This window comes from Antechinus flavipes, chromosome 3 (genome assembly GCF_016432865.1).
Source record: "Antechinus flavipes isolate AdamAnt ecotype Samford, QLD, Australia chromosome 3, AdamAnt_v2, whole genome shotgun sequence".
In the NCBI taxonomy this organism is placed as follows: domain Eukaryota; kingdom Metazoa; phylum Chordata; class Mammalia; order Dasyuromorphia; family Dasyuridae; genus Antechinus; species Antechinus flavipes.
In genome coordinates this window covers 87,932,494-87,956,569 of record NC_067400.1, presented here as the reverse complement: position 1 = coordinate 87,956,569, position 24,076 = coordinate 87,932,494, and the positions used below count along the sequence as shown (strand labels likewise).

The window sequence follows — 24,076 nt, the reverse complement described above, 5'->3', positions numbered from 1 at the left end:
AGAAAGAACTGGTATTATTTTAATACAGACCAAATCATGCTCTTTTTTTTTTTTAAACTTTCTTTCATTCTTTTTCTTTGATTCTCATTTTTTATACAAAATGACTTATATAAAAATGTTTTACATGTTTGTACTTGTATAACATATCTGACTCTTTAATGTCTCAGGAAGAAGGGAGGATAAGAAGGAAAGACTAGAATTTTAAACTTAAAATAATTTTAAAACTTTTTTTTTAAAGTTTTAACATGTGATCAGGGGAAAATGAAATATATTTTAAAACTAAGGTAGCTTTTACTTTTTTAAAAATTTCATAACTACAGATGTATACAACTCAAATTTCATATGAAATTATGATGATCATTGTTGATGTCCTTCCTTACATATATTTTCAGTGTCAATAACTTACTTAATTAACTTAGCTTGAAGTATTTAATTGCATAACATATCTTCTAGCTATGTATCAATTTTGTTCCTTGTTCTTACAAGTCAGTGATCTATCGGTACATAAACAGATGATTCAGAAATTACTCTCTCAATCAGTAGCAAGTCATTAATTGCTTGTAAAATTTAATAAGTTTCTTTCTTTTTTTTTTTTTTAATATTGTTGGTGTTCACAACATAAAATGCCTTTTGATTCCTTTCTGAAAAGAAAGTATTCATGACATATAGTAACCAGACTACAAATCTTTGGTATCTCTTATTTATTTATTGTTTTGCTGAGGCAATTTGGGTTAAGTGACTTGCCCAGGGTCACACAGCTAGGAAGTGTTAAGAGTCTGAGGTCAAATTTGAACTTGGGTCCCACTGACTTCAGGGCTGGTACTCTATCCATTGCATCACCTACTGCCCCAGTCTCTCTTATTTTCTATTCCTGAATCATGTTTTCCAAAGTATTTTCATCATTTTCATCTATTTCTACTTCTGCATTGAAACTAAGTATCAATACATTCACTTAATTTGGAAGATTTTACAGCATTTATCCTTTTTTAAAACACATGTTGATGCATAAAATGTAAATTTATTTATTTGGTGCAGCAGAAAGCATGATGGACTTGAGGTACTGGACATTGGTTAACATCTTAGTTTTGCTATTTGCTATCCATGTAATCAAGGGAAATGGTACTTAATCTTTTTGCTTCTTGGTTTTTCGCCTATAAGGAATTTTAAACAACTTTAAAGATTCCTTTTAGCTCTAAATTTATAATTTATGATTTTCATAGTGATATTTTTGCAAATTTATCATAACCACTAAATGATAAGATGACAAAATATCTCATGAAAAACTATTTCTTACTGATCTTGGATAAATGATAAAATCAACTCCACCAAGTCCTTTATTTGCCTCTGAGTGGAGAACTCATGAGGCATCATTCCTTTCAGTTATTTCCTTCCCTCTTCTGTTTTTGTTTATAACAAGTATGTAAAAATTGATACGATTCAAATTTTTTTCCAATAACGATTATTCACTGGCCATTGAACTAAAATTAAGCTGATGTTTATACATAGTAGAAAAATCTGTGAATTTTAGCCCCTTTGGTACTTTTTGGTAAAATCTGACACCATCATAGCAGAAAAAGAAAGGCCCAATTGGACTCAGGTCCATTTTTTACAGTAGTCAAGCTGCATAAAATTCAGGATCATATCCATCTCATGATGAGTATACTATGATATTTATTACTGCAATAACAAAAACTCAGTCCTGTAGTACTGTAAGGTATGCAAAGTACTTGTTATTCTTGTTAGTTAAGTAATCTAAGTATCATTCTCTGAATTCTACACATGAGCAAATGAAAGTTTTGAGAAGATGAATAATTTGCCCATGATTAGACAACCAGTAAATACCTGAGATCAGATTAAAACTCAAGTTTTCTTTGCTTTATGTTCAGGACTCTATCCACCACATTATGGTGCTTCTTACACCAGCCAATGGTAAGGGTGAATCCCTCCAATTCCTGGGATGCAAGGGGTGTTCTATACTTTTCTTACCTATACTAGATAATGTTAAAGATATCACCAAAGTCTCAGAAAGAAAAGTACAAATGACATGCTTATCAAATCTGGAGATGATATACAGTTGGGAGGGATAAGTAACATACTGGATGACATCACCAGGATTTAAAAAACATCATAATAGATTATTTCTGGTAAGGTAAGATATAATAGGAAGTCTATACTTAGGTTCAAAAAATAGACTTCACAAGTTCAAGATAGATAAGGCATAATTAGATCATAGGTTACACAAAAAAACGGAGTTTTTATTTGACTGACAGCTCAACATGGGTCACTAGTGTGATGTAATATCGAAAAACGTTAACTGGAAAAAGATCTTGACAAACAAGAACAGTATACCAAATTTTTTCATCTATTTAGTTGCTAATTTATTCATTCACCTAAAGTACTACGTTCCTTTCTGACTCTAACATTCTAGAAAGGACTCTGACAAGAAAGAGAAAATCTAAAGGAGGATAATCTAAGAAAGTTGGAGTATTGGACACCATGGTGCTTGGTGATAAAATTACAGAACTGGGGACATTTAACTTGTAGAAGAGTAAATTCAAGGTGATGATCTTAGTTATCTTGAATTATATAGACTTTCATGCAGAAGAATATTTACATTTGTTCTGGCTGGCCCCAAAGGGAACCACACAGTGCCCAGAAGCAGCAAAGGGGCAAATATTTGCTAATTACAAGGGGGGAAATTCCTAATTATTAGTAATTGTTTGTTGAATACAACTATATTGTGTTTACAGAGCATGAACATAGTACATATTCTTAAACCAACATTCTTCTAAAATTAATTCTTCTCTTTTTCTATAAGCTTTTCAGTTCCTCGCTCCCCTGACCCTCTTTTCTCATACCATGAAACAAGTTGGGAAAGAACCAGAGTGGGAATATCATGGATTGTTTAAATTTTCATAGGTCTCTGAATGTTGTAACAAGATGTGCACATTAATAATTCAATGCAGTAGCACATGCTTCCAGAACTTTAGAAACAATTCCTATCTGAGCTATGAAATGACAGGCTATACTCAAAACAAAACTGAGATCTGGAATGCCTGTGGGGGATTCCTGGAAAGTATATTTATATATAAAGCAGATAATACCATAACATGGAAGTCTTTGAGATGTAAAACATGATGTATTTTCTGCCATGAAACTGACAACCCCATATCATAAAATGACATAATGATGAGATAATTCATCTGTGTTGAAGAGTCCACTATACCTGTATTTATTTCCACCAAAAAAGAGTTAGCTGGCCAGTTGGAAAAGAAAAGGAAGGCACACATTTTCTTTAATTGCCAGCATCATATTCCGTTTTATCAGTTTTTTATGCATCTGTAACCAGAAGTGAAGGATTATCTAAGAATGAAGAGGTAGTCATCACTACGTAAGTCCCTGATTTGTTTAGCACTGGACGAGAAGAAAATATTAAGTTGATCCAAATCAACGAGTATTGATGAAGCACCTATTATGTGTAAGCCACCGGGCCAGGTGCTAGCAATGCAGAAAGGAAGCATGTCTCTCAAGGTGGCATTTGATCTAAATATGGAAGAAGCAGCAATGAACTGGTGTCAAGAACAAATTCTGCCTCAGACACTCACCAGCAGTTTGATCCTAGACAAGTTTGAACTAAACTCTTTCAATCTCATTTTCCTAATTTGTAAAGTGAAGACAATAACATGTAGCTGGTAGAATCAGATCTCATATATAGATGTGTCTGTGCTTACATGTGTGTTTATATGGGCATATGCATGAACACATGTGTATACATGTACAATGCATAAGCATACTGCCTATACATGTACAGATATGTGTGTGCATGTCCATGCAACACATGTGTGCACAATATGTGTACATGTATGCATATATTTATATTATAGATTTATTGTATATTTTTATATATGCATGCATACATGTACACAAATATATACACACACTCAAATATATATATATATCATTATTTTGTTGATATAAAGATACATTAAGGATAATAAAATTCATGAATAAAAAGCTACTATATAAGTTGGGATATGATATGTGCAAAAGCAAAATATAAAGGACTATAAGAAATTCATAGACATATTAATATATAGGATCCAGGCAACCTTCCTGCAGGGAATGATATCTGATCTGAGTATTGAAGAAATGAGTATATTTTAGCAGGCAGAGAGAGTGTGGGATGGGTATGATAGAGTGGAAAAGAGCAATGCATCCAGAGCCAGAGGATGCATATTTAAATTCTGAGTCTCTATTTCCATATCTATAAAATGCATTTGGACTAGTTGGCTCCCAGGGTCCTTTCCACTCTTACCTTTATGAGAAATGACCATTCTGGACTTGTAGAATGGTATGAGCAAGTGCACATAGATAGAAGGAGAAAGGATGAAAATTGGAGTCACTGTTTGGCTTGGACATTGAGTTTGACACCAAGGGCTGAATCTTTGCCAATTCTAATCTAAAAACTAACATTGTGTAAAAGACCTTAAATGATGTGTATTTATTTGTTAAGCAATACTTATTTGATTAAAAATAATATTACCTTAGAGTGGAGGGCCAGAGCTCTAAAAAGAAACTGGTACCTTTGAAAATTGTTTAAAGAATTGCTTCCCATTGTGTCTGACTCACTCTTTTGGAGAAAAAAGTTACAGTGACTTAACAAATTAGCAGTGGTAATGTCTCATCTTGTACTAATCTATCTGCACAAAACATTCGTGTAGGTGGGAAATGAGGCAGTGTAGAGAGGTCAAACAGATTATCTCTGGAGTAGACATTCTGGGTTCTAATTCCCTGGCTGACTTGGAACAAATTGTTTCACTAGTTTATTCACTTTCAAATGATGAGAAAGACTGACTGAGAAAGCCTCCGAGATCCAGCTCTAGATCAGTGACTAACCAACTAATCAATCTTTAGAAATGCATCAGGTTGCATATAAGCTGGGATTGCATATCAACTTACAGATGCCCTTGTGCCTTTCTTTCCATAGGTAAATTCTGGGAAATATCAAGGGATAATGTGTTTTCACATTGCGGCAGGTACTATAAATCCAGATGACGATAGATGTGCTGCATTTTGGAACTTTTCTTCCTTTCTCCTTTCCCAGAAGTCTTCTTAGTAAACCTGAAACTCTTAATTATGAGCCTCACTCAGACTCCTTGATGCAAAGTTCAGCATAATGCTTCTGTTCTAGAATTGCCCTGAAACACTTCCCAGAGAGTTCCCAGCTCTCTCTCTCTCGCTTTAGCTAGCAAGGATGTCTACAGAGAAGCCCACTGATACTGCAAAATCAGGATATTTTGTTGGGAAGCGGCATTCAGGGAGGCATTCTAGAATGACTGGAATAGTTCCAGTCACCTAGGAGACAGAGAGCCGAGATGCCTTCCTCATATAATTTTCATGTTTAACAATCCCAGGCTCATTCCCAAATGAAAAAGCCAAAATGTGATTCATGTGGCGTTTGCCAGGAATATTAATGTTAATGAGCAGGGATGTTACTGATGCTCAGTTGACTAACAAGAAGCTTTTTTGAAAATGTGGCAATTGGGTTCACCATGAAGAGCTGCCATTGTTCAGATAATGGGAATCCCATGGTAGCGGTTAATGTAGCTATCTGCTTGACTTTGTAATTCTGTACTTATCCTGGGTACCACTGGGCAGAGAACGTTGGCTTTGCAGTAGGAGAATCTGGATTCAAATTCTGACTCTAATCTTATGACCTTGGGCATGTCTGTAGTATTTCTGGTTATTATTTTGTCTATAAAATGATAAAGATGGAGAAGAGGACCTTTGAGATAGGTCTTACTTCCATTATTCCAATAGTTATTTTTGTTTGTTTGTTTTTGTGAAGCAGTTGGGGTTAAGTGACTTGCCCAGGGTCCCACAGCCAGGAAGTGTTGTGTCTGAGGCTGGATTTGAACTCAGGGCCTCCTGACTCCAGGGCTGTTGCTCTACCCACTACACCATCCAGTTGCCCCCAGTAAATATTCTTAGGCCACTCCTTTCCTGTCCTGCTTCCTTGGGATGTCACTCCCAATTCATATACCCAGCTGAGCATGTGGACACCATGAAATAAGCTACCAGTACCCAGAGGAACCGAAATCTGACTTTCCTTAAATGAAATCCAGAATTAGAAATGATGAGGGTATCACACAATGTGCACACACTATACATAAATAGTGAAGCACATATGTTGCTACTCATTTTGGATGAACGCCTGTGTTGAGTTCATCCTTACCTTTTAAATTCATTTATCAATGGTGGAGAGGAATGAGTCCATCACTGAGTATAAACAAGGGTTGGTAAGTGGGACAAAAAGCCAAAACCTTCCTGCAACTTTTAAGATAAATTATCTATTTCAAAGTCACTTTGAGAGTGTCATGGCGCCCAGGGCCTGCTCAAGGCTGCTGGAATACCTGCCAACATGTTGGCTGTGCTGCCAAACTATATACTTCAGGTTGCATCTGAGCCCACCATAGTCGCTGCTGAATTAGCAAGTTGGTGAAAACTGTCCGGTGAGAATTCAGAATCAAGTTATAAAGGCTAGAAAAGAACACCATGTAATTGTAGACAAATGGGAAATTAACAGGCTGTCACATCTGTCACAGCTGGGGACTGACCAATGTGAATTTTCTGAATAATAATAATTTGGTACTTTGTAGTTGTAAAATATTTTACACATATTATCTCTGATTTTCACAATCACTCTATGGGGCAAAAACTCGTAATAATAACAATAATTCACATTCATCTAACACATTAAAGTTTATATAGCTTCTTTGCATAGACTCTCACTTAAATCCTCATGCCAATGCTGTAAGATATGCTATTATTATGTCCATTTTACAGATGGAGAAACTGAAGTTCAGCATTAATGAGGTACATAGAGACACACAGCTGAAGTGGAATTTAAATGCAAATGTTCCTAATCTCATGTATTATATTTAGAGAGAGAGAGAACTGAAAGAGACTTCAGAGATCATTTATTCCAAATTCCTTAAAAAAAAAAAAAAAAAAAAAGATGAAAAAGTTTATCAGGGAGAATTAAGGGATGAGCCTAAGATCACACAACTATGAAATACATGTGGCCGGCCTGGAACAGAGGTCCTTGAGACCACAGAGATAGGGGCCTTTCCATTATACTTCACTGTTTCTACTTGACCAGGTGGCCTCCTACAGTTGGCAGTTTCATGTTTGCAAAGTATAGTTATCACTGATGCTCTCCCAACCAAAAGCACACATTCATCACTGTAAGCGCTTTTGTTTTGACGTGCAGTTACTCATTTAATGGACATTGCCAGACAAAACCAAACTTCATGATTCCTATTACTCACTGTCTGGCTTATCTTCAGTATTAGTAGCAAAGCAGAAATTCTACCTATTATAAGTTGAAAGTACACCAGGAAATACTTCTAGATATTGTTGCCAGGTGGTTTAGGGAACTATGCTCTGCTCCTTATCCCTTGAAAGGAGCTAGACTCTCATTTTAGCACGAGGTACAAATACCCTGTCTTACAGTGCACCGTCACTCTCTCTTCTCTAACTACATGCTAACCACATGGACGATTTAGCATCCCTCATTCTTTTCTTGCCCTTGCCCGTCTCCATGCGTTTGTCCTTTACGTGCTTATGTCTGAAACAGAAACCCTCCTCTCACCATTCCTGTCAAAAGAAATTTCTTTTGCTTCAAGGTCAAAGTCAGATACCCCTTCTCCGTGATAGTCAATCCCTGCAAATGGCAGTGATCTCTTTCTACTCAGATTTCTCATTACATTTTATCTGTAGTTTTCCTTACACTCATCATGTTCCGGTAATTAGATAAATGTCTTGTTTTTACAATTTGATTTTAAGCTCCTTTAGGGCAGAGTCTGTGTCTTACTTCATCTTTGTATTCTGAGAGACAAAGTACTTTGAACATTTTTGTGGTTGAGCCATATTTTAGTTGCGTCAGTCTCATTGGATTTTCTTGGCAAAGAACTATAGGGGTTTGCCATTTTCTTTTCTTGTTCCTTTTATAGATGGGGAAACCAAAGCAAACAGGGTCAAGTGACTTGCCCAGGGTGACAGAACTGCTAAGTATCTGAAGCCAGATTTGAACTCAGGAAAAGGAGTCTTCAGGATCTATGTTATAGCCACTGGGCTACCTGCCTTGAATACAGTAGGCATTTCATCAATGTTCATTGAACTGAAGTGGATTATGTGACATGGCAAGACTTTAGATCATAGGTGGAAAGGATCTTAAAAGTATTAGAATTCAAACCCATCATTTTATAGATGAAGAAACTGAGGCTCCAAGATCATGAGGTAATAGTGATAAATAATCAATAATAATAAATTCACATTTAAATAGCTTTTTGAACTTAGCAAACTGTTTTAAATATATTGTATCACTTAACCCTCAGAATAACCTTGTCAAGCAAATGATTTTATTACTCTCATTAAAAATAATGATAATAATAATAGCTAGTATTTATAGAGTATCTATGCTGTTCTAAGCACTTTTAAATTATTATTTCTTTTGACCCTCACAACCACCCTGGGAGAAAGATCCTAAAATTATGCTTATTTTGCAAATCAGGAGACTGACACAAATAAAAGTTAAGTAACCTGGCTAGGGTCATGCTGCTAATATGTGTCTAAGGCAGGATTTGAACTTGGGTCTCTTTATTCTATTTAGGTCTCTAACCACTACCCCATCAAAGTGGAATTTGAAGTGCGATCCTCTAATTCTATCATATTATGCTGTGTCTCTACTCTCCTGTTGGGCCATTGTGCTGTACTCTTGTTACCTCCTGAAGGACAATATCTCGTTTCCCTTCCTGATTTTGCATAACATTACCATATTCTACACACCAGTGCCGGTGAGTCTGCCTCTATATGAGCTAGTTGTCTAGTTAGAAAGGGTGAAGATAAAGCTAAGAGATGAATCTGAACACAGACGACTGCAGTCCTTCCATTCTATCCTGGAAGATTTCAGATTCTTAGTCCATATGGTCAGATGGCTCATCTTTATCTCATTCTGGACACCCAAGCACCTCTTGGGGATTATTTGTGGGTGCTTCCCTGCTGCTACTAAGTCTTCCTGTGTCCTAATAAGTTAAGCAGCATCGGACTTCCACGATTCTCTGGCAGGGATAACCTCCTCTTCCAGCTTCCCAGACAAACTTAGCCTCTTTAATACACTTATCATATAGTACTGAACATTACATCCATCTGAATCAGTGTCTGATTGCCCCGGGCGGCTAGGTGGCTCAGTGGCTACAATGTGGGTCTGGAGCCAGGAAGACCTGAGAATACGGGCAATGTTATCCAAAATTAGGAAGGGACACAAGATATTGTCTGAGTGAGTCATTTAACCCTGTTTGCCTCAGTTTCCTTATCTGTAAAATGAGCTGCAGAAGAAAATGGCAAATCATTCCAGTATCTGCCAGGAAAATCCCCATATTGGGTCCCAAAGACATGTCTAAAATTACTGAACAACAACTTATTACCCAATTAGACCCTATGTGGATAGAAAATGTGTATCTCTTTTTTGCATCTCCTACAGAGATTAGCATAATAAATGAATAAGAACTTAGTAAATACCAATTTATGTTTTAGGTATAGTCAGTCAACATCAACCTTTTATCCACTATATGACACTTTCTGGTGGTTCTATAAATTGTGGAAAAGATATAGTTTTTTAAAAGAGTTAATACCTAAATCACACATCACCATCTTGTATGGTTTAAAATTTACAAGAGTATTGTTACAGCACCATTAAATGGGCTTTACAAATCAAGAGAACATCAGCAGCTGGGAAGCATTATAGCACTTTGACATTAACTACAAGCGTAGCTATAGTGCACTTAAAATCATGTACACACACACACACACACACACACACAATTTTTTTGAATAGAGCCTTAGATAATTACTCTGACAATTGTTTTGTGAGGAAGCCTCATTTACATCCCTTCATCAATTACATATCTGGACGTGGAAAACAAAATCATAGGCAATTTGTTTTCCGTTTTAAATGGGCAAAGGCAAAATAAAATAAAAAAAAAAAAAGATCTTTTTGTGGCCAATGTTATTCTTGAGTATCAAATTTCTGGGACTGGACTGCACCAGCAGAGCATTAGGAGGAAAAGTAGCCCTACCTGCAACTTTTCCCCAAGCATGGCCCAAGGACATCTTAGTCTGTATGTGCTTTCTACTCTGTCAGCATTAGCATGACCCACAAATCTATATTTAAACATGGATGTGTGTACGGCAGGTAATGTGCTGAATCAAGAGTTGGGGTGTGTTTGGCCTCCTGATACGGAGGCTAGATGCTGCACGACTGATGAAAGGCTATGGAAACTTTGCTCACCTTGAGAAACAAGTTCTTAGGGGATGGTCCATGTTCCACCAAGTTGCCATAGAGTATGAAGTAGGTTATGAAGTTTGCCATTGAATATGGAGTAGAATGGGAAGCTGTTATAGCTACTTACCCCCAAAAGAAACAACAATAACAGTAAAAACCAAAAAAGAAAAAAAACACACCAACAAAGGAAAGCAAAACCAAAACAAAGGAGATGGCCCCCAAAACAGCTACTTACATTGAGTGAGAATTCCAGTTAAGGCATCTTTAAAGTTCTCCTTCGCTTGTTCCATCTCTTGCTCGTGGTTGGCTTTTTCATTCATCAGGCGGCGGACGTGACTATTGGCTGACTGGACCATGGAGTAGAATTGGTTGGCAGATCGCCGATTGACTTCCCCTCGTTCAATCCAGCTGAGCAGGACTGTAATGGCTTCAGAAAACTTGCTGTCATCTGGAAAGGGAAACCCCACAGAATATAGCTTATAGATATATTAAAAAAACACACACACCCCCCTAAAAATTTAAAAATGTAAAGCATTTTTTCCTTTATTCCTTTGAGGGAACAAGATATAGTATTATTATTCCAGATATAATGGCCAGAGTTGTCAAATTGTTTTATCTAAGAACAAATGTTCTCCACCATCAGATTCCCACAATCTGTCTCATTCTTTTCCACTTGTATGAAAATAGGTACAAAGCAGACAGTGGCCCAAATGCCATATTTTATTACCAATCAATTAACAGATAATTTATAAGGCATCTACAATGTTCTAGGTCAAAATTGAAACAGTCTTGCCCTCAAGAAGCTTATATTCTTTTGGATGAGATAATGTTTGTGTGCATGTATGCACGTCTATGGGTGTATATTTATAATGTGTATGTATGTATTGCCTATATATAGGTACATGCATAAATACTTGTGTATGAACATGATTTCATAAAAAATACACCAGACATACATATATATGTATGTATGTTATGTATATACGTGTGTATGTATGTATGTATGTATAGTACTATATATAGCTTTTTGAACTTAGCAAACTGTTTTAAATATATTGTATCACTTGATCCTCAGAATAACCTTGTTAACTATATTCTCAGATTACATAAAATATACAAGATACACGTTGGTTGATGTTCTTGAAGTGGACCAAAATGACATCACTATGTGTTACTGTATGTTCTACGTAGTTGATCAGACCAATCATCTCAGAATACTCTACCACAGTTTGGGCACAAATAGTATGTACATTGGGAATAGATTCTTCAAATTTGTGCATCTCGCTTTCCTTTTGAGATACTTCAATTCTACTTTGCTCACGGAGCCCAGCATCTTTTGTGATGAGGGGACACCATGCTGGGCAGTCCTGTGCCGGTGTCTCCCATGACACACAATCAATTCTAAAGTTCTTAAGACCTTGAAAGTATTCTTGTATTGCTTTTTCTAACTACCAGGTGAGCATTTGCCCAATGTGAGTTCTCTATAAAATAGTCTTTTTGGCAAGTGTACATCTGGCATTCAAACAAGTGACCAGCTCAATGGAATTGCGCTCTTTGCAGTCGAGTTTGAATGGTTGGTGTTTTAGTTTGAGAAAAGACCTTAGTGTCTGGTATCTTATCCTGCTTTGGATATCTTTGGAATCTTCCTAAGACAATTCAAATAAAAGTAATTCAGTTTTTTGGCCTGATACAGGTATGCTGTCCAGGTTTCATAGGAATACAACAATGAGGTCAGTCCAATGGTTCTATGGACCTTCAGTTTGGTAGTCAGCCTAATACCTTTCCTCTCCCACAGTTTTATTCCAAGCTTCTCAAAAATTGAGCTAGTTCTGGCAATATGAGTCAACTTTATTATCAATGTGTAGATCTCTGGAAAGTATACTTTCAAGGTGAGTGAACTTATCCACCGTATTCAGAACCTTCCCATTTGCTGTAACTAATGGTTCCACGTGTGGATGGTGTGGGGCTGGCTATTAGTTTTTTTTTTCCTTGGTATTAATTGTTAGGCTCAAAATAGTACCAACAGCAGAGAATTGATCTATACTTATATCTCGGTTTCAGAGTTTGCATTAAGTGCATAATCATGTTCAAACAAAAAAAAAAAAAAATCATGCACCAAAACTCCTTCCACTTTATTCTTGGCTTGTAGCCTTTTCCATCAATGCAGTAGCTGACCCTGATGCTTTGTTCATGATTTGACAACATGGTTGAAAACATCATTCTATAAAGCATGGGAGATATACATAAGAATATATACAAAATATATATGGGTATACACATGCTGCCTACATCAGGGCTTCTTAAACTTTTTCCACCCTTGACTTCTTTTTGCCTGAGAAATTTTTATTTGGCCTTGGATATATAGATATATAAAAATCAAACACTAATGATAAATTATAATTTTGCGACCTCCCACATTTAGTTACAAGATAGAGTCTTGAACCACAGTTTAAGAAGCTGGAGTCTACATAAATGTCTATACTTATATACACATAACAATTTACTCACTAAATTATATAAAATATATAAGATAAACATAAAGGTATATATACACACACACATATATATCTGTATATAGTATATATATTTATGTCTATATATAAATGGACATGTTTGTACATATATATATATACACACACACACAACCATATGTACTAGACTATATAAAATGCCCCACAAATACATAACTAAGTACAAAATATACACATGCATCACAGAGTAGAATGGGATAGAGAGCACTAGTAGTTTTCACAAAGTATTGTTCACATTACAGGTAATACACAGAGGGAAACTCTCACAATTATATTAGTTTTATTTTTCCTCTGGGTGAATTTCTATTCTACTGAATGATATTTGGACTTGTATAGTGAATTCCTGGGAAATTTTGATAACTGAAGTAATATCATTGTCTTTTTACATCCATAGTTTGGCATTTATGGTTTATTTGAGTAGATAAAGTTGAGGCTGCTTCAAATATCTTCTCATTAAATGATATAATTTATAATAATAATGATTTGCATATCAATATTCAGAAATATTGCAAAAATTCAAAAATTCAGTAAAATAGATACTCTTCCATTAAAGAAGACTGAATTCTCTTTATGATTTAAGAGCTAGAAGTGGAAGAGTTCAGCTCTTCATATGGTAATAATCCCATATGAACTTAGTTGTGGTTCTCAATAGATAGACACATGACTTGTCATTAGCCTCAAACTCAAGGCCTTTTAAATTTAATTGAATCTGCCAGTATATTTACTTTGCAAACTAGGACCTTTAAGAAACCAAGGTTCCCTTTGGATGACATAAATCATCAGCATTCCTATCTATAACCAACAAAATCCAGAAAGAAGAAGAAAGGTAATTCCATTACGAATGATGACAAAAACTATGAAATAATTGTGTGTGAAAATATGAAAAAAACATTTTGTAGAAATAAATAACTTGAGAAAAACATAAGTTTCTTGTGAATTAATTAAACTAATATAAAAAAGTAACAATATCACCTAAATTAAAATATTTATTCAATGCCATACTAAACACCCAAAAATATTTTATGGAACTAATAACATTTCATATGGAGGACAAAAAAGATCAAGAATCTCAAGGATAATAATAGCAAAAAAGAGGGGAGAAAAGGAGTCTATCAGGTTCAGATCTCAAATTGTTCAGCAATAATCTTCCTGTTGGAGAATGATCAGACTTATTGTGGTAATGGAAAATTATTGTGCCAAAAGAAATCATGAAATGGACAATTTCAGAGGAAACAAGGAACACCTTTATGAATTGATGCAAAGTTAAGTCAAACTAGAACTATTTATACAAGAATAACAAAATTATACAGAAAAATAACTTAGAAAAACTTTAGAACTTTGATCAATGAAACAAATGATAAACCATGAATCCAAAAGAATAGAGAAGAAATGTGCAGCTCACCTCCTAAAACAATAACGAACTCAAAATAAAGAAAGAGAGACATTTTTAATATATGTCTAAGATGAAATTTTGTTTTTTCGGATTATTTGGCTATGTATTGAGGAATTTGGTTTTCAGGTTTTTTTAATTTGAGAGGAGGTAGTGGAGGGACAGATTAATTTAAAAAATACTTATCACTTGTACTTAAAAATGCTAAATTATTAAAAAAAACTTTTCTTAAAAATATATTTATCTATGGCACATATTTAGGTACATCTGTACTTCCAGACTTTTCTTTCTACATGTATCTCCTTGAGTAGGTAATGATGATTTAGTTTAAAAGGTATGTCCATTATATAAAGGACTGATTGCTGTTAAGAAGAAAGTTGTTTAAGAAAAAGTATTAGCAGCATAGACTATGCTTGTTGTCCTGCATTCAAAGATAGGTGACATTACTGATATATGGTCACATATGATTTGTTTTTCAGTATGATTTTTTTTTTCAAAGATTGCCTTTTAAAGATGTAACCGATTATGGAACAGAGATTTCCTCTATTTAAATTGAACTAGAAGTTAGGGTATGAATCTGAGAACCTGGGACTCTTAACTCATTCTTTAACTAACTGTAGACCCAGAATTACCAATCTTAGACTCTGGAAATGAAGCAGACAGGTTTTCTTAAAATCTTATTACACTAGCTCATTTGGCAACTCACCTAACTTGGTTAACTTTAAAAATTCAGTTTAAGTTCAACCCTCGGTGAACTCAGAAGTGGTAGTTTCTTAGCTCATTCCATGAACCAAAGCAGCTCTTATAAAAAAAAATCCATCATATAACTTAACATTATGTTCAGCCCGTGGAGGGAATCGTAATTTAGCATTATGTTGGTGAGAGACCCACTGCAACAGTTACAGTCAGAATAAATTCTGTCTCCCTCACACATTCTACCTCTCACCCTGCCAATAGATGTTAGGAGAATGAACTTCTGAATAGACAACAGAGATAAACCAAATGTTTATAAGAAATCCTTTAAAATGTTTACCTCTAAGTGCTTTTCTTTTTCTCTTTAGCTATAACTCTCCTCCCTTTCATAAATACATAAAGAAAATCATTAGCATTTTATTATAGACCCTACAATACATGAAAGTAATATTCCTCATCTTTCTTTCAACTGCATGTAGTTATTTTTGTCTCTTTCTTGCTCTCATAGGATTCACAAATATGTTATTTTACTGCTAAAACATTTAACAGGCAAATGGAACTTTGATTGATATACTGACATTCCAATTAAATTGGACTTGCATTAGTTAAGGCATGACGAGTAACATCAGTTAACATTTGTTGGGACATAGGGGGTAATTTTAATTTATATTAATTAAGAAAAAAACCCAGCAACTTTCTGGATGGTTTCATGTGCATATCAGGAGAGACCAATTTCAATACTCAATTGCAAATTTAATTTTTTATTTGGTAGAAAGATAATTGAGAAAGCAGAGAACAATATAAACTAATTTAAATAGGATCAGCATTGTAGCCTTATTAAAGATTTTCATTTAGAAAGAAACTAATATTGCTCATAAGAACCACATCAAGGTACCCTCATAAAATTTCTAAATACATTTTCTGAACATGCATAGGTACAATCGTAATCATGAGAGCTCTTTAAAAATTCCAAGCAGAAGTCCTTTCTTATAGTGTTTAGGGACCGTTTTTTCTCTTGATTAATTAGACTTGATGTAATTTAGTCTTGGCCCCCATTCACACTATGTTAAGATTATTTGAACAGCCTTCCAGCCTCCAGTTTTTATCCCCTTCCTTAAACATCATTCTTATCATGAAAACTCTTCTTAAAAGGGGAAGAAGAAAGTATAAAGGAAGGCATGGAAGTAGGAAAATGTAAGATATACTTGGTGGTAGAGATGGTGAGTAGATTGGTTTGGATTTAACAACGGATTTGATGTAGAAGAGTAGTTGAAGACAAGTCTGAATGGATAGATTTGGCACCAAATTATGTGTCAAATTGCAGAGTTTTGACTTTTCTCTAGTGTCAACAGGGAGCCACTGGTAAGTTCTGAAGAGTTTGAATAGGTCCAAACAAGAGGAGAGTCATGATAAAAAACAGTATTTTATAGGAACTTGTCTGTCAATATTAATAACAGGAGGAGAATGAAGAGACTGAAGATAATTAAGAATCCATAGCTGTACATGAAGAAATAAAATTTTGAGCATGGGGAAAGACAAAGAGAAAGGAAATGAATGAATGGAAATTAGAGATATTGTAAAGGAGGGGTTATTAGAATTGTGTGCGTATCATGGATATTTTTGCCAATCTTGGCGAAACCCATGGACTCCTAAGAATAATGGTTTGTTGCCTTCATTAATAATTGTGAGAAATGCTAAATTTCAGTTTAACATTACTGAAAAGAAAGATGTAATTTTTCCAATCCAAGTTCATGATTTCCTGGAATCTGTCGACCTCATGCTAACAATTCCTACTATAGTTTATAAGATGATTAGAAAATTATTAGATATGAGAGTGGGTGAGGAAGACTCTTAAGATCAAGAGTTTAGAACCAGAAGGGACTTTAGAATTCACTGAATACAGTTCCCATTCCCATTTTGCTGATGAAAATTTAGGAACAAAGAAGTTCATTTGAATTAAGCCCAGAATCACACAACTACTAAAGGTCTGGGTAGAATTTGAACCCATGTCTTTTTGACTCTAAGTCCAGTGCTCTGATTGCTATATCACACTACCTAGAATGAAGGCATTTTAAAACATGAATCCTAAGTTTCAAGGAAGAAAGATAAGAATTGTGTACATTTAAATAGGGATGGATGTTAAGAGGTTTAGAAACTGATTTAGGGGGCAAAATAATGAGTTTTATTTTATGCATATTGATGAATAGTGGAAAATCTTGCATTTGTGATAATTGGCAGGATATCTGGGTGAAATATCCAATAGAAAATTGGAAATGTGGGGTTGAAACTCATGAGAGTGGAGACCAGGACAAAGTAAAGGAGATGATCCACAGAAAAGTGAGGTAATAGTTGAAACTACAGACATTTCAATGAGATCTCCATGGCCTAGGGAAGAACATCAGAGAATGCTTATAGCTATACTCATGAAATGTTATTTTCTACTATTTACTAATATGCATCCTCCATTCTTATTGAGCTTATCATCTCTGCTACAGGAATATACAACACTAATAACTTTCAGCCCACATTCTCCTTGACTTTAATTTTATTATCCCTCTTCCTAGAATGCCCTTCCTTCTTATTTCCTAAAACAATCCAATCTTTCTTGAATGTTTAGCTCAATTCCCAGAAGTTTCTTCATTTAGAAAGAGGAAGTGGATGGGATCATGGGCCTAGATTCAGGAAGATGTAAATTCAAATCCACTCTCAGATATAGATTATCATTGTGACTGAGCATGTCACAAAACCTCTGTTTCAGTTCCCTCAACTGTGAAATTGGGCTAATAATGGCACATACCTTCCAAGATTGTTTTGAGGATCAAATATTTATAAAGTGCTTACCATAGTGCCCAAAACATAGAAAATGATATATATATATATATAAATGCTATTATTGTCATCATTATTAAATTGGTGAGTTCTGTAAACTTAGAAAAATGATAACTATTTCAAAATAATCAGTTTCTCTTTACTGTATAGTCCTTTGTATTTTAAACATTTAAAATTTCTCATATGTCTATAAACTTCACTAGACTGTCATATCTCTCACTCTCTTACATGTACACACACACACACACACACACACACACACACAGAGTTGAAAACATTTGGTGTAGTGAAAAGAGTATTGGACTAGGAAATAGAAAAACCTAAATTTGACTCCCAACTGAAATACTGTATAACCCCAGGAAAGTCCCTCAATCTCTCTCAACTTTAGTTTTTTTACTTATAAAATAGGAACAATAATAATCCAATAAAAAAGTTATCATGGGAGTCAAATGGGAGAATATATGTAAAGGGTTTTGCAAACCTTAGGTGCTTTATAAATGCTATTCTTCTTACAGTATAATATAGCATAATTTCTTATTATAATATGAAATACAGATCAGTAGTTAACAATCTTGTAAAACCAATCCTTGTTTTTTTCCACTGGATTCTTTGAAGATGAAGACTTTATCATTTACTTCTTCAGTGTTATGTTAACTGGCTTCCTGGGCCAGACATTTTAATAGAGTCCTACAATTTTGATGACAATGCAACAACTGTTTTAAACTCCATATCATTCCTTTGGCCCACTGGGTTTTAAGTTACATCAAAAGTATTTAAATACTCGAAGCCCCTGCTGACAACCAGAAGGTGAGCAGGGGCTAGAGAATTTTAGATGTCTTCTTAAATCAATCACACAGTTGTACCAAGATACTTTTCTTTCTGAATCAGTCAGAAGTGGTTAGTTTTAAGAACTAATTTCAAAAATAAGGAAAAAGGAGGCATTTTAACATAATTAAAATGGTGAGTACCCTGAGCTGACATAAACATCTTCCTTCAGTGCAAAAAAATAACTTGAAAATAGATTTCCCAGAATAAATTTAAATCTACTAATTGCTCACTGGCACTCCCTTCCATATCTTAATCTTTATTTTTATTATGATCAATTCCTTGATGTGTACTCTAAGTTAATAAGTGACTGCTAAATAAAATTGAATGAGAAAAATTTGAGACAACTATAGCTGTTATATTAATTTACCTGAACTGCTTCTTCTTTTCCCTCCTTCTTCCCCTTTCCCTTTCAGGCCTTTGAGGGGATGACTGATATGCTACAAAAATGGAGGAAATTGTATGGCAAACAGGAATTATCAGCCAGTTGGAGTCATCCCTCAAAATCATTTTGGAATGATCACAACTTAAACTAGTAAGGAATAATGACTATAACCAGTATTTATAATGTAGCCATTGATGATAAACCCACCAAATGCAGACTCATGTTTTTTTATTTGTGGCTATTTAGATCCTTTTTTATTTAAGTTATTTACTTGTTTTTAATTTTCTAGGGAGGAGCTTTTATCTCAATAGTCGAGAATTACTATGTCATCTTTCTTCATATTTAAAACAAATTTATATCTATTGCCATAGAAACCCAGTGTTTGGCTTGGCTTATGAGCCAATGTCATGAGGCAGCATTCATGATTCTGCCATCTGTATGCTCCTCTTCATGTAATAAAGTAAAAAAATAAATAAATTCTACAGCCTGGGAACAGAAGGGATTCTGACCTATTTGACCATCCCCTAGAGAGGAATGGAAAGCAGTTTGTTTTCTTGCTCAGCCAATCACAATATGCTGTCTCTCAACAGTGGTTAAGCAGGTGGTGGGAAATTCTGGCCAGGGAGCAAGTTCAAGATTCTCCTCCTACACCAAACACTGCGGGATGTCGCTCTGGTCTTTCCCGCCGCTTTGCAAGTATTCTACAACTCTAGTCCAAATGAAGTACAAATTGCCAAAACAAACTTTTCTATCAGCCTTTACAAACACCCGAAATACTCTTTCTTCCTACTCTTTCTGATTTCCTGTCTATCTCTTAAACTTTCAATATTTATTTCTTCACAAGGTCTTCCAAGAATTTGCTTTGTAACAACTTTCTTTCTCTGACTTCCCCCAATACTTTATTTTGTAACTGCAACATTGATCATTTGGTGTTCTACATTCCAGGTATTGGCTGTGGTGGCTTACTAAGTGTCATGAAATCAGAAGCACCATTCTATCTAGGGTCTGTATCTCCCTTAGCACTTTGTAGTGTTCTGAACACAGGAGGTATCTAATAAGTTTCTATTATGTTTCAATTATTTTAATAATTCTGTCTGACTCAAACACATATTAGCTTAATATATAAACATATTATATAACAATATAACTTACATATATATATGTATATTTGAGTTAGACAAAATATAGAATAAAAAGAGCAATGACAAGACATCTTCACCCACACCTGGAATTTTCTATCTGGAGTCAAACTACAGTTGCAGTGGATATCTGTAAGTCATTTACTCTCCTTCCTTTTTTCTTAAGAAAGAACTGTTGCCATATATCTTGTCCTACTCTTCTTGTTATTGTTATTGTTATTATTATAGCCACTGGTATTAAGCTGGTAGAAGAGTGAATACGTTCTTGATATAAATTACCTAGATTTTAGATGAGCCTTCCAAAATTATCTCATGCTATTGTAATGAGAAAATGAAGAGATAGGAAACACATTGCATAGATTTGGGATTAGTTGACTAGCTGAACCCAAAGCACAGTCATTAAAAGATTCTAGTGAAGTATCTGATGTATATTAAGCTTGTGAAGAATGAATATAGTGTTGATATAAATTACCTAGATTTTAGATAAGCTTCTCAAAAATTATCTCATGCTATTCTAATAAGAAAATGGAGAGATAGGAAATACATTAGGTAGGTTTGGAATTAGTTGACTAGCTGAGCCCAAAGCACGGTCTTTAAAAGATTTAATGTCGTCTTGGGATAAAAAATATGGGTACACAGCATAGCTAACATAGGATGGAATACTCCCTATATTTTGAAAGAAATATAGCATATTGTGAAAAAATTTCCAGAACTTATAGTACAATATCTGAAAAGATTATTCATATCTCTAATACTAAATATACTTATTCAGATAAAACACATACTCCATTTCATTTCTATAGATCTGTTCTCAAGTTATAGCCTTTAAAAAGCTCACACAACAAGAAGAAACTGGGTATTTTTGGCCCTGCTCTATTTCACATTTTTATAAACAAATGGGTAAAAACATATGTTACATGTTAATCAAATCTGGAAATTACACAAAGCCAGAAAGATATATACTACATAAGAAAATTTGGATTTGTAAATAATCTTGAGAGTTAAACTACTTGATCAAATCCAGTAAAATGAAATACAACAGGTGCCAAGATTCAAAAAGTCAACTTCATAAGTACAAGGTTGTGGGCAAGAAGAGAAAGTACAACTAGAGAGCAGTTTACTCATAAAAGATCTCTGCGTTACGTGATAAGAGGCAGCAAGGTAAAGTTGATATTGTGATGGAGTTGGAAGTCAGAAGGACTTGAATTTGAGTCTAGTCCCTGAAAGTTGTGAGGAACATGAGAAAGTCACATAAATTTCCTGGGCCTCAGTTCCTTGTTAATAAAATGGAACTGTCACTTCTACAATAGCAATTGTTATTACTTAGTGACTACTTGTTCCAGATGATTGATTTGAGCATAATATATAGCAGTTAATAAAGTCAATGAAGTAAGTCTTATTCTACATTGAGAGAGGTGATATTCAGAAATATGAAGGTGATAGTCCTTTTGGATTCTACCCTAGTCAAGTAACATCTGGAGTATTTGTACAGTTGTGAACACCATATTAAAAATATAGATAGATAGATAGATATAGATAAGCTGGAAAGGAAAGCAAAAAAAATGGTGAAAGGCCTTTACTTCATACCATGGAGCACTATTTAAAGCAACTGGGAATATTTAATCTAGAGAACAGAAAACTTGGAGGAGATCTAAGTGGTATTTTCAAATTTGTAAAGGGCTATCACATGGTTAAACAAAAAAAGGATTAAACCGGTTACTCTTGAAGCCAGATGGCAAAACTGGAAATAATTTCAAGAAAATTGCAAAGAGGAAGACTTAGGACTAAGAAAAAACTTTTCAACAGTTAGAGTTATCTAAAAGTGGAAAGGGATTCCTTAGGAGGAATTATTTGAGGTCTATAGTCAAAGACTTAGAAAGTATAATAGAGAAAATGATTGATCAGGAATGGATGGGACAAAAATGGCCTTAGATGTTCTTCTAACTTCAGTATTTTGTGTTATATGGTTGACAAAAATGATTGAGGTTTTTTAGCTTCAATAAGGAAGAATGGTATCCAAAAAAAGGTGAAAGATAATTATTTCATCAGAGTGAACTGATGAGACATTTGGAACATTATATTAAGTCTCAGTTCATTATCTTATAAGATGTATACTGACAAAAGGCAGTTGTAATTAAAGGAAAGGATTGCTCATATAAGAGAGAAACAATAGTATTAGTGGAACTGGTTTTATCATGTGACCCAAAGCAACAAGAATCACAATCCCATGAGACACTTGGTCATTTGCAGGAGGCAAAAGGATCAGCATAAAATGATTGTATCTTATGCATCAACATCTGTTCCAAAGGGTGAAAAGGTAGAAAACTTCTAAGACCTTGTCAAGAACTTGACAGAATACATTTTGATATGCAGTGATTTGAATTCAAAAAAAGACAGAGAAATATATGCTATAAAATAAAGCTCAAGTTTGTGAGACTAAAGAAATTAATCAGTAATAGGTCAATCCCAAGAATATTTTTTTCTAGTCAGAGCTGGGAAAGTGTATGGCTAATATGGGCAACTAGGTTCAGTAGTGGATAGAGTACTAGACTTGGAAGGAAGACTCATTTTCATGAGTTCAAATCTGGCTTCAGACACTTAGTAGCTGTGTCAGCCTAAGTAAGCCACCTAACCATGTTTGCTTCCATTTCTTCATATGTAAAATGGTGTGGAGAAAGAAATGGCAAATCACTCCTGTATCAATACCCAGAAAACTCTGAATGAGCTCAGAAAGAATTGGATATGACTAAAAATCAATGAATAACAACAATGGCTAACAAATATACATACAAACAAAAGTAATGAAGTAGATTATATCTCTTCACAGGTGATAAATTACTATTGATTTGAAAGTTATACATGTATAAACTAATACATTAATTAATTTTTAAATTTTTAAATAATTAAATTTTTAAAGACAAATCTAAACATGAAATTTTTTAAAAAGTTAAAGATAAGAAAATATTATGAAAAACTGAAACATCTTCAACTTAGCCTGGTCAAAGAAGCCACTGATAACAAGTGAGAAATAGGAGGGGGACCCAAAATATTGACCTTTATTATCATTATTTCCTATAACAGTTTATTCATTGTAAAAAGCAGTCACTATAAAAAAGGCCACGGGGGACATATGACATACTAACTTTTAAGATATATGCTGAAAAATTATAATATCATTATCAATAATACTGAAAACAATGAAAGTAGAAATAAATCTAAAGAAGGCATGAAAAGTGAGAACCAAACAAGCCATATCATCTCAAGAACATTCAAAAATGTAACTAATTGAAAGAGCACAAAGAGATTTATCATGGAACAAGTTTTCTAGATTTCTGTCATTATGAGTAATAGAAAGACTTTTAGGATGTAATACTTCAGGAACTGGTAAGCTACATGGAAAACTAAAAATGGCACTTAAGAGGGTAAAGTTGGACAGAGTGGTTGAGGTAGGTTAAGAACCCATGCCAAGAGAACATAATACTATCTGTAATGTACCAAGGAATAGCTGCACATGATTTATGAAAAAGATCATAAAAGGAGGTGGGTTGGTCATGTCACAGGAGTTTTCCAAAAGTAAAAAACAAAAAACCCTTTTCCAGCATGTTGGAAGGGTCCCCCCCTAGAGAATCTATACATGACCATGAAAAAACAACAGCAAAGAATGAGAAGATATTGTGATCTGAACCAAATCCCCATTAGTAAGATTGCAGATACATGGAAGCCATGGATCCACTAACACAATGGATTATGTCCTGCATTGGGCAACTAGAATAACAAAAACAGTTGAACTTGTAACTTCAAAGGAACTAACAAAGGAAATGGATAGGTTTAGTTTGCAAAATAGAAGGCTGGTTTATAAGAAAAAAAGATTCCTATTGTGACTAAGAAGTTAGGTGATTTCTCAATTCCCCGCCACTCAAGGATTCTGTGTTTCTAAGT

General features: G+C 34.5%; 1 protein-coding gene across 3 annotated transcripts in view; it reads right to left on the bottom strand.

Annotated features, from left to right (window-relative positions):
* The window catches only part of ENOX1 (ecto-NOX disulfide-thiol exchanger 1), a 345,774-nt gene that overhangs the window by 161,360 nt on the left and 160,338 nt on the right, over nt 1-24,076 (bottom strand). For all 3 annotated transcript variants that reach the window (XM_051983858.1, XM_051983857.1, XM_051983856.1), the window contains one exon: nt 10,581-10,793. In XM_051983858.1, coding sequence (XP_051839818.1) covers nt 10,581-10,793 — 213 coding nt within the window. The remainder of the gene's footprint in view (nt 1-10,580; nt 10,794-24,076) is intronic.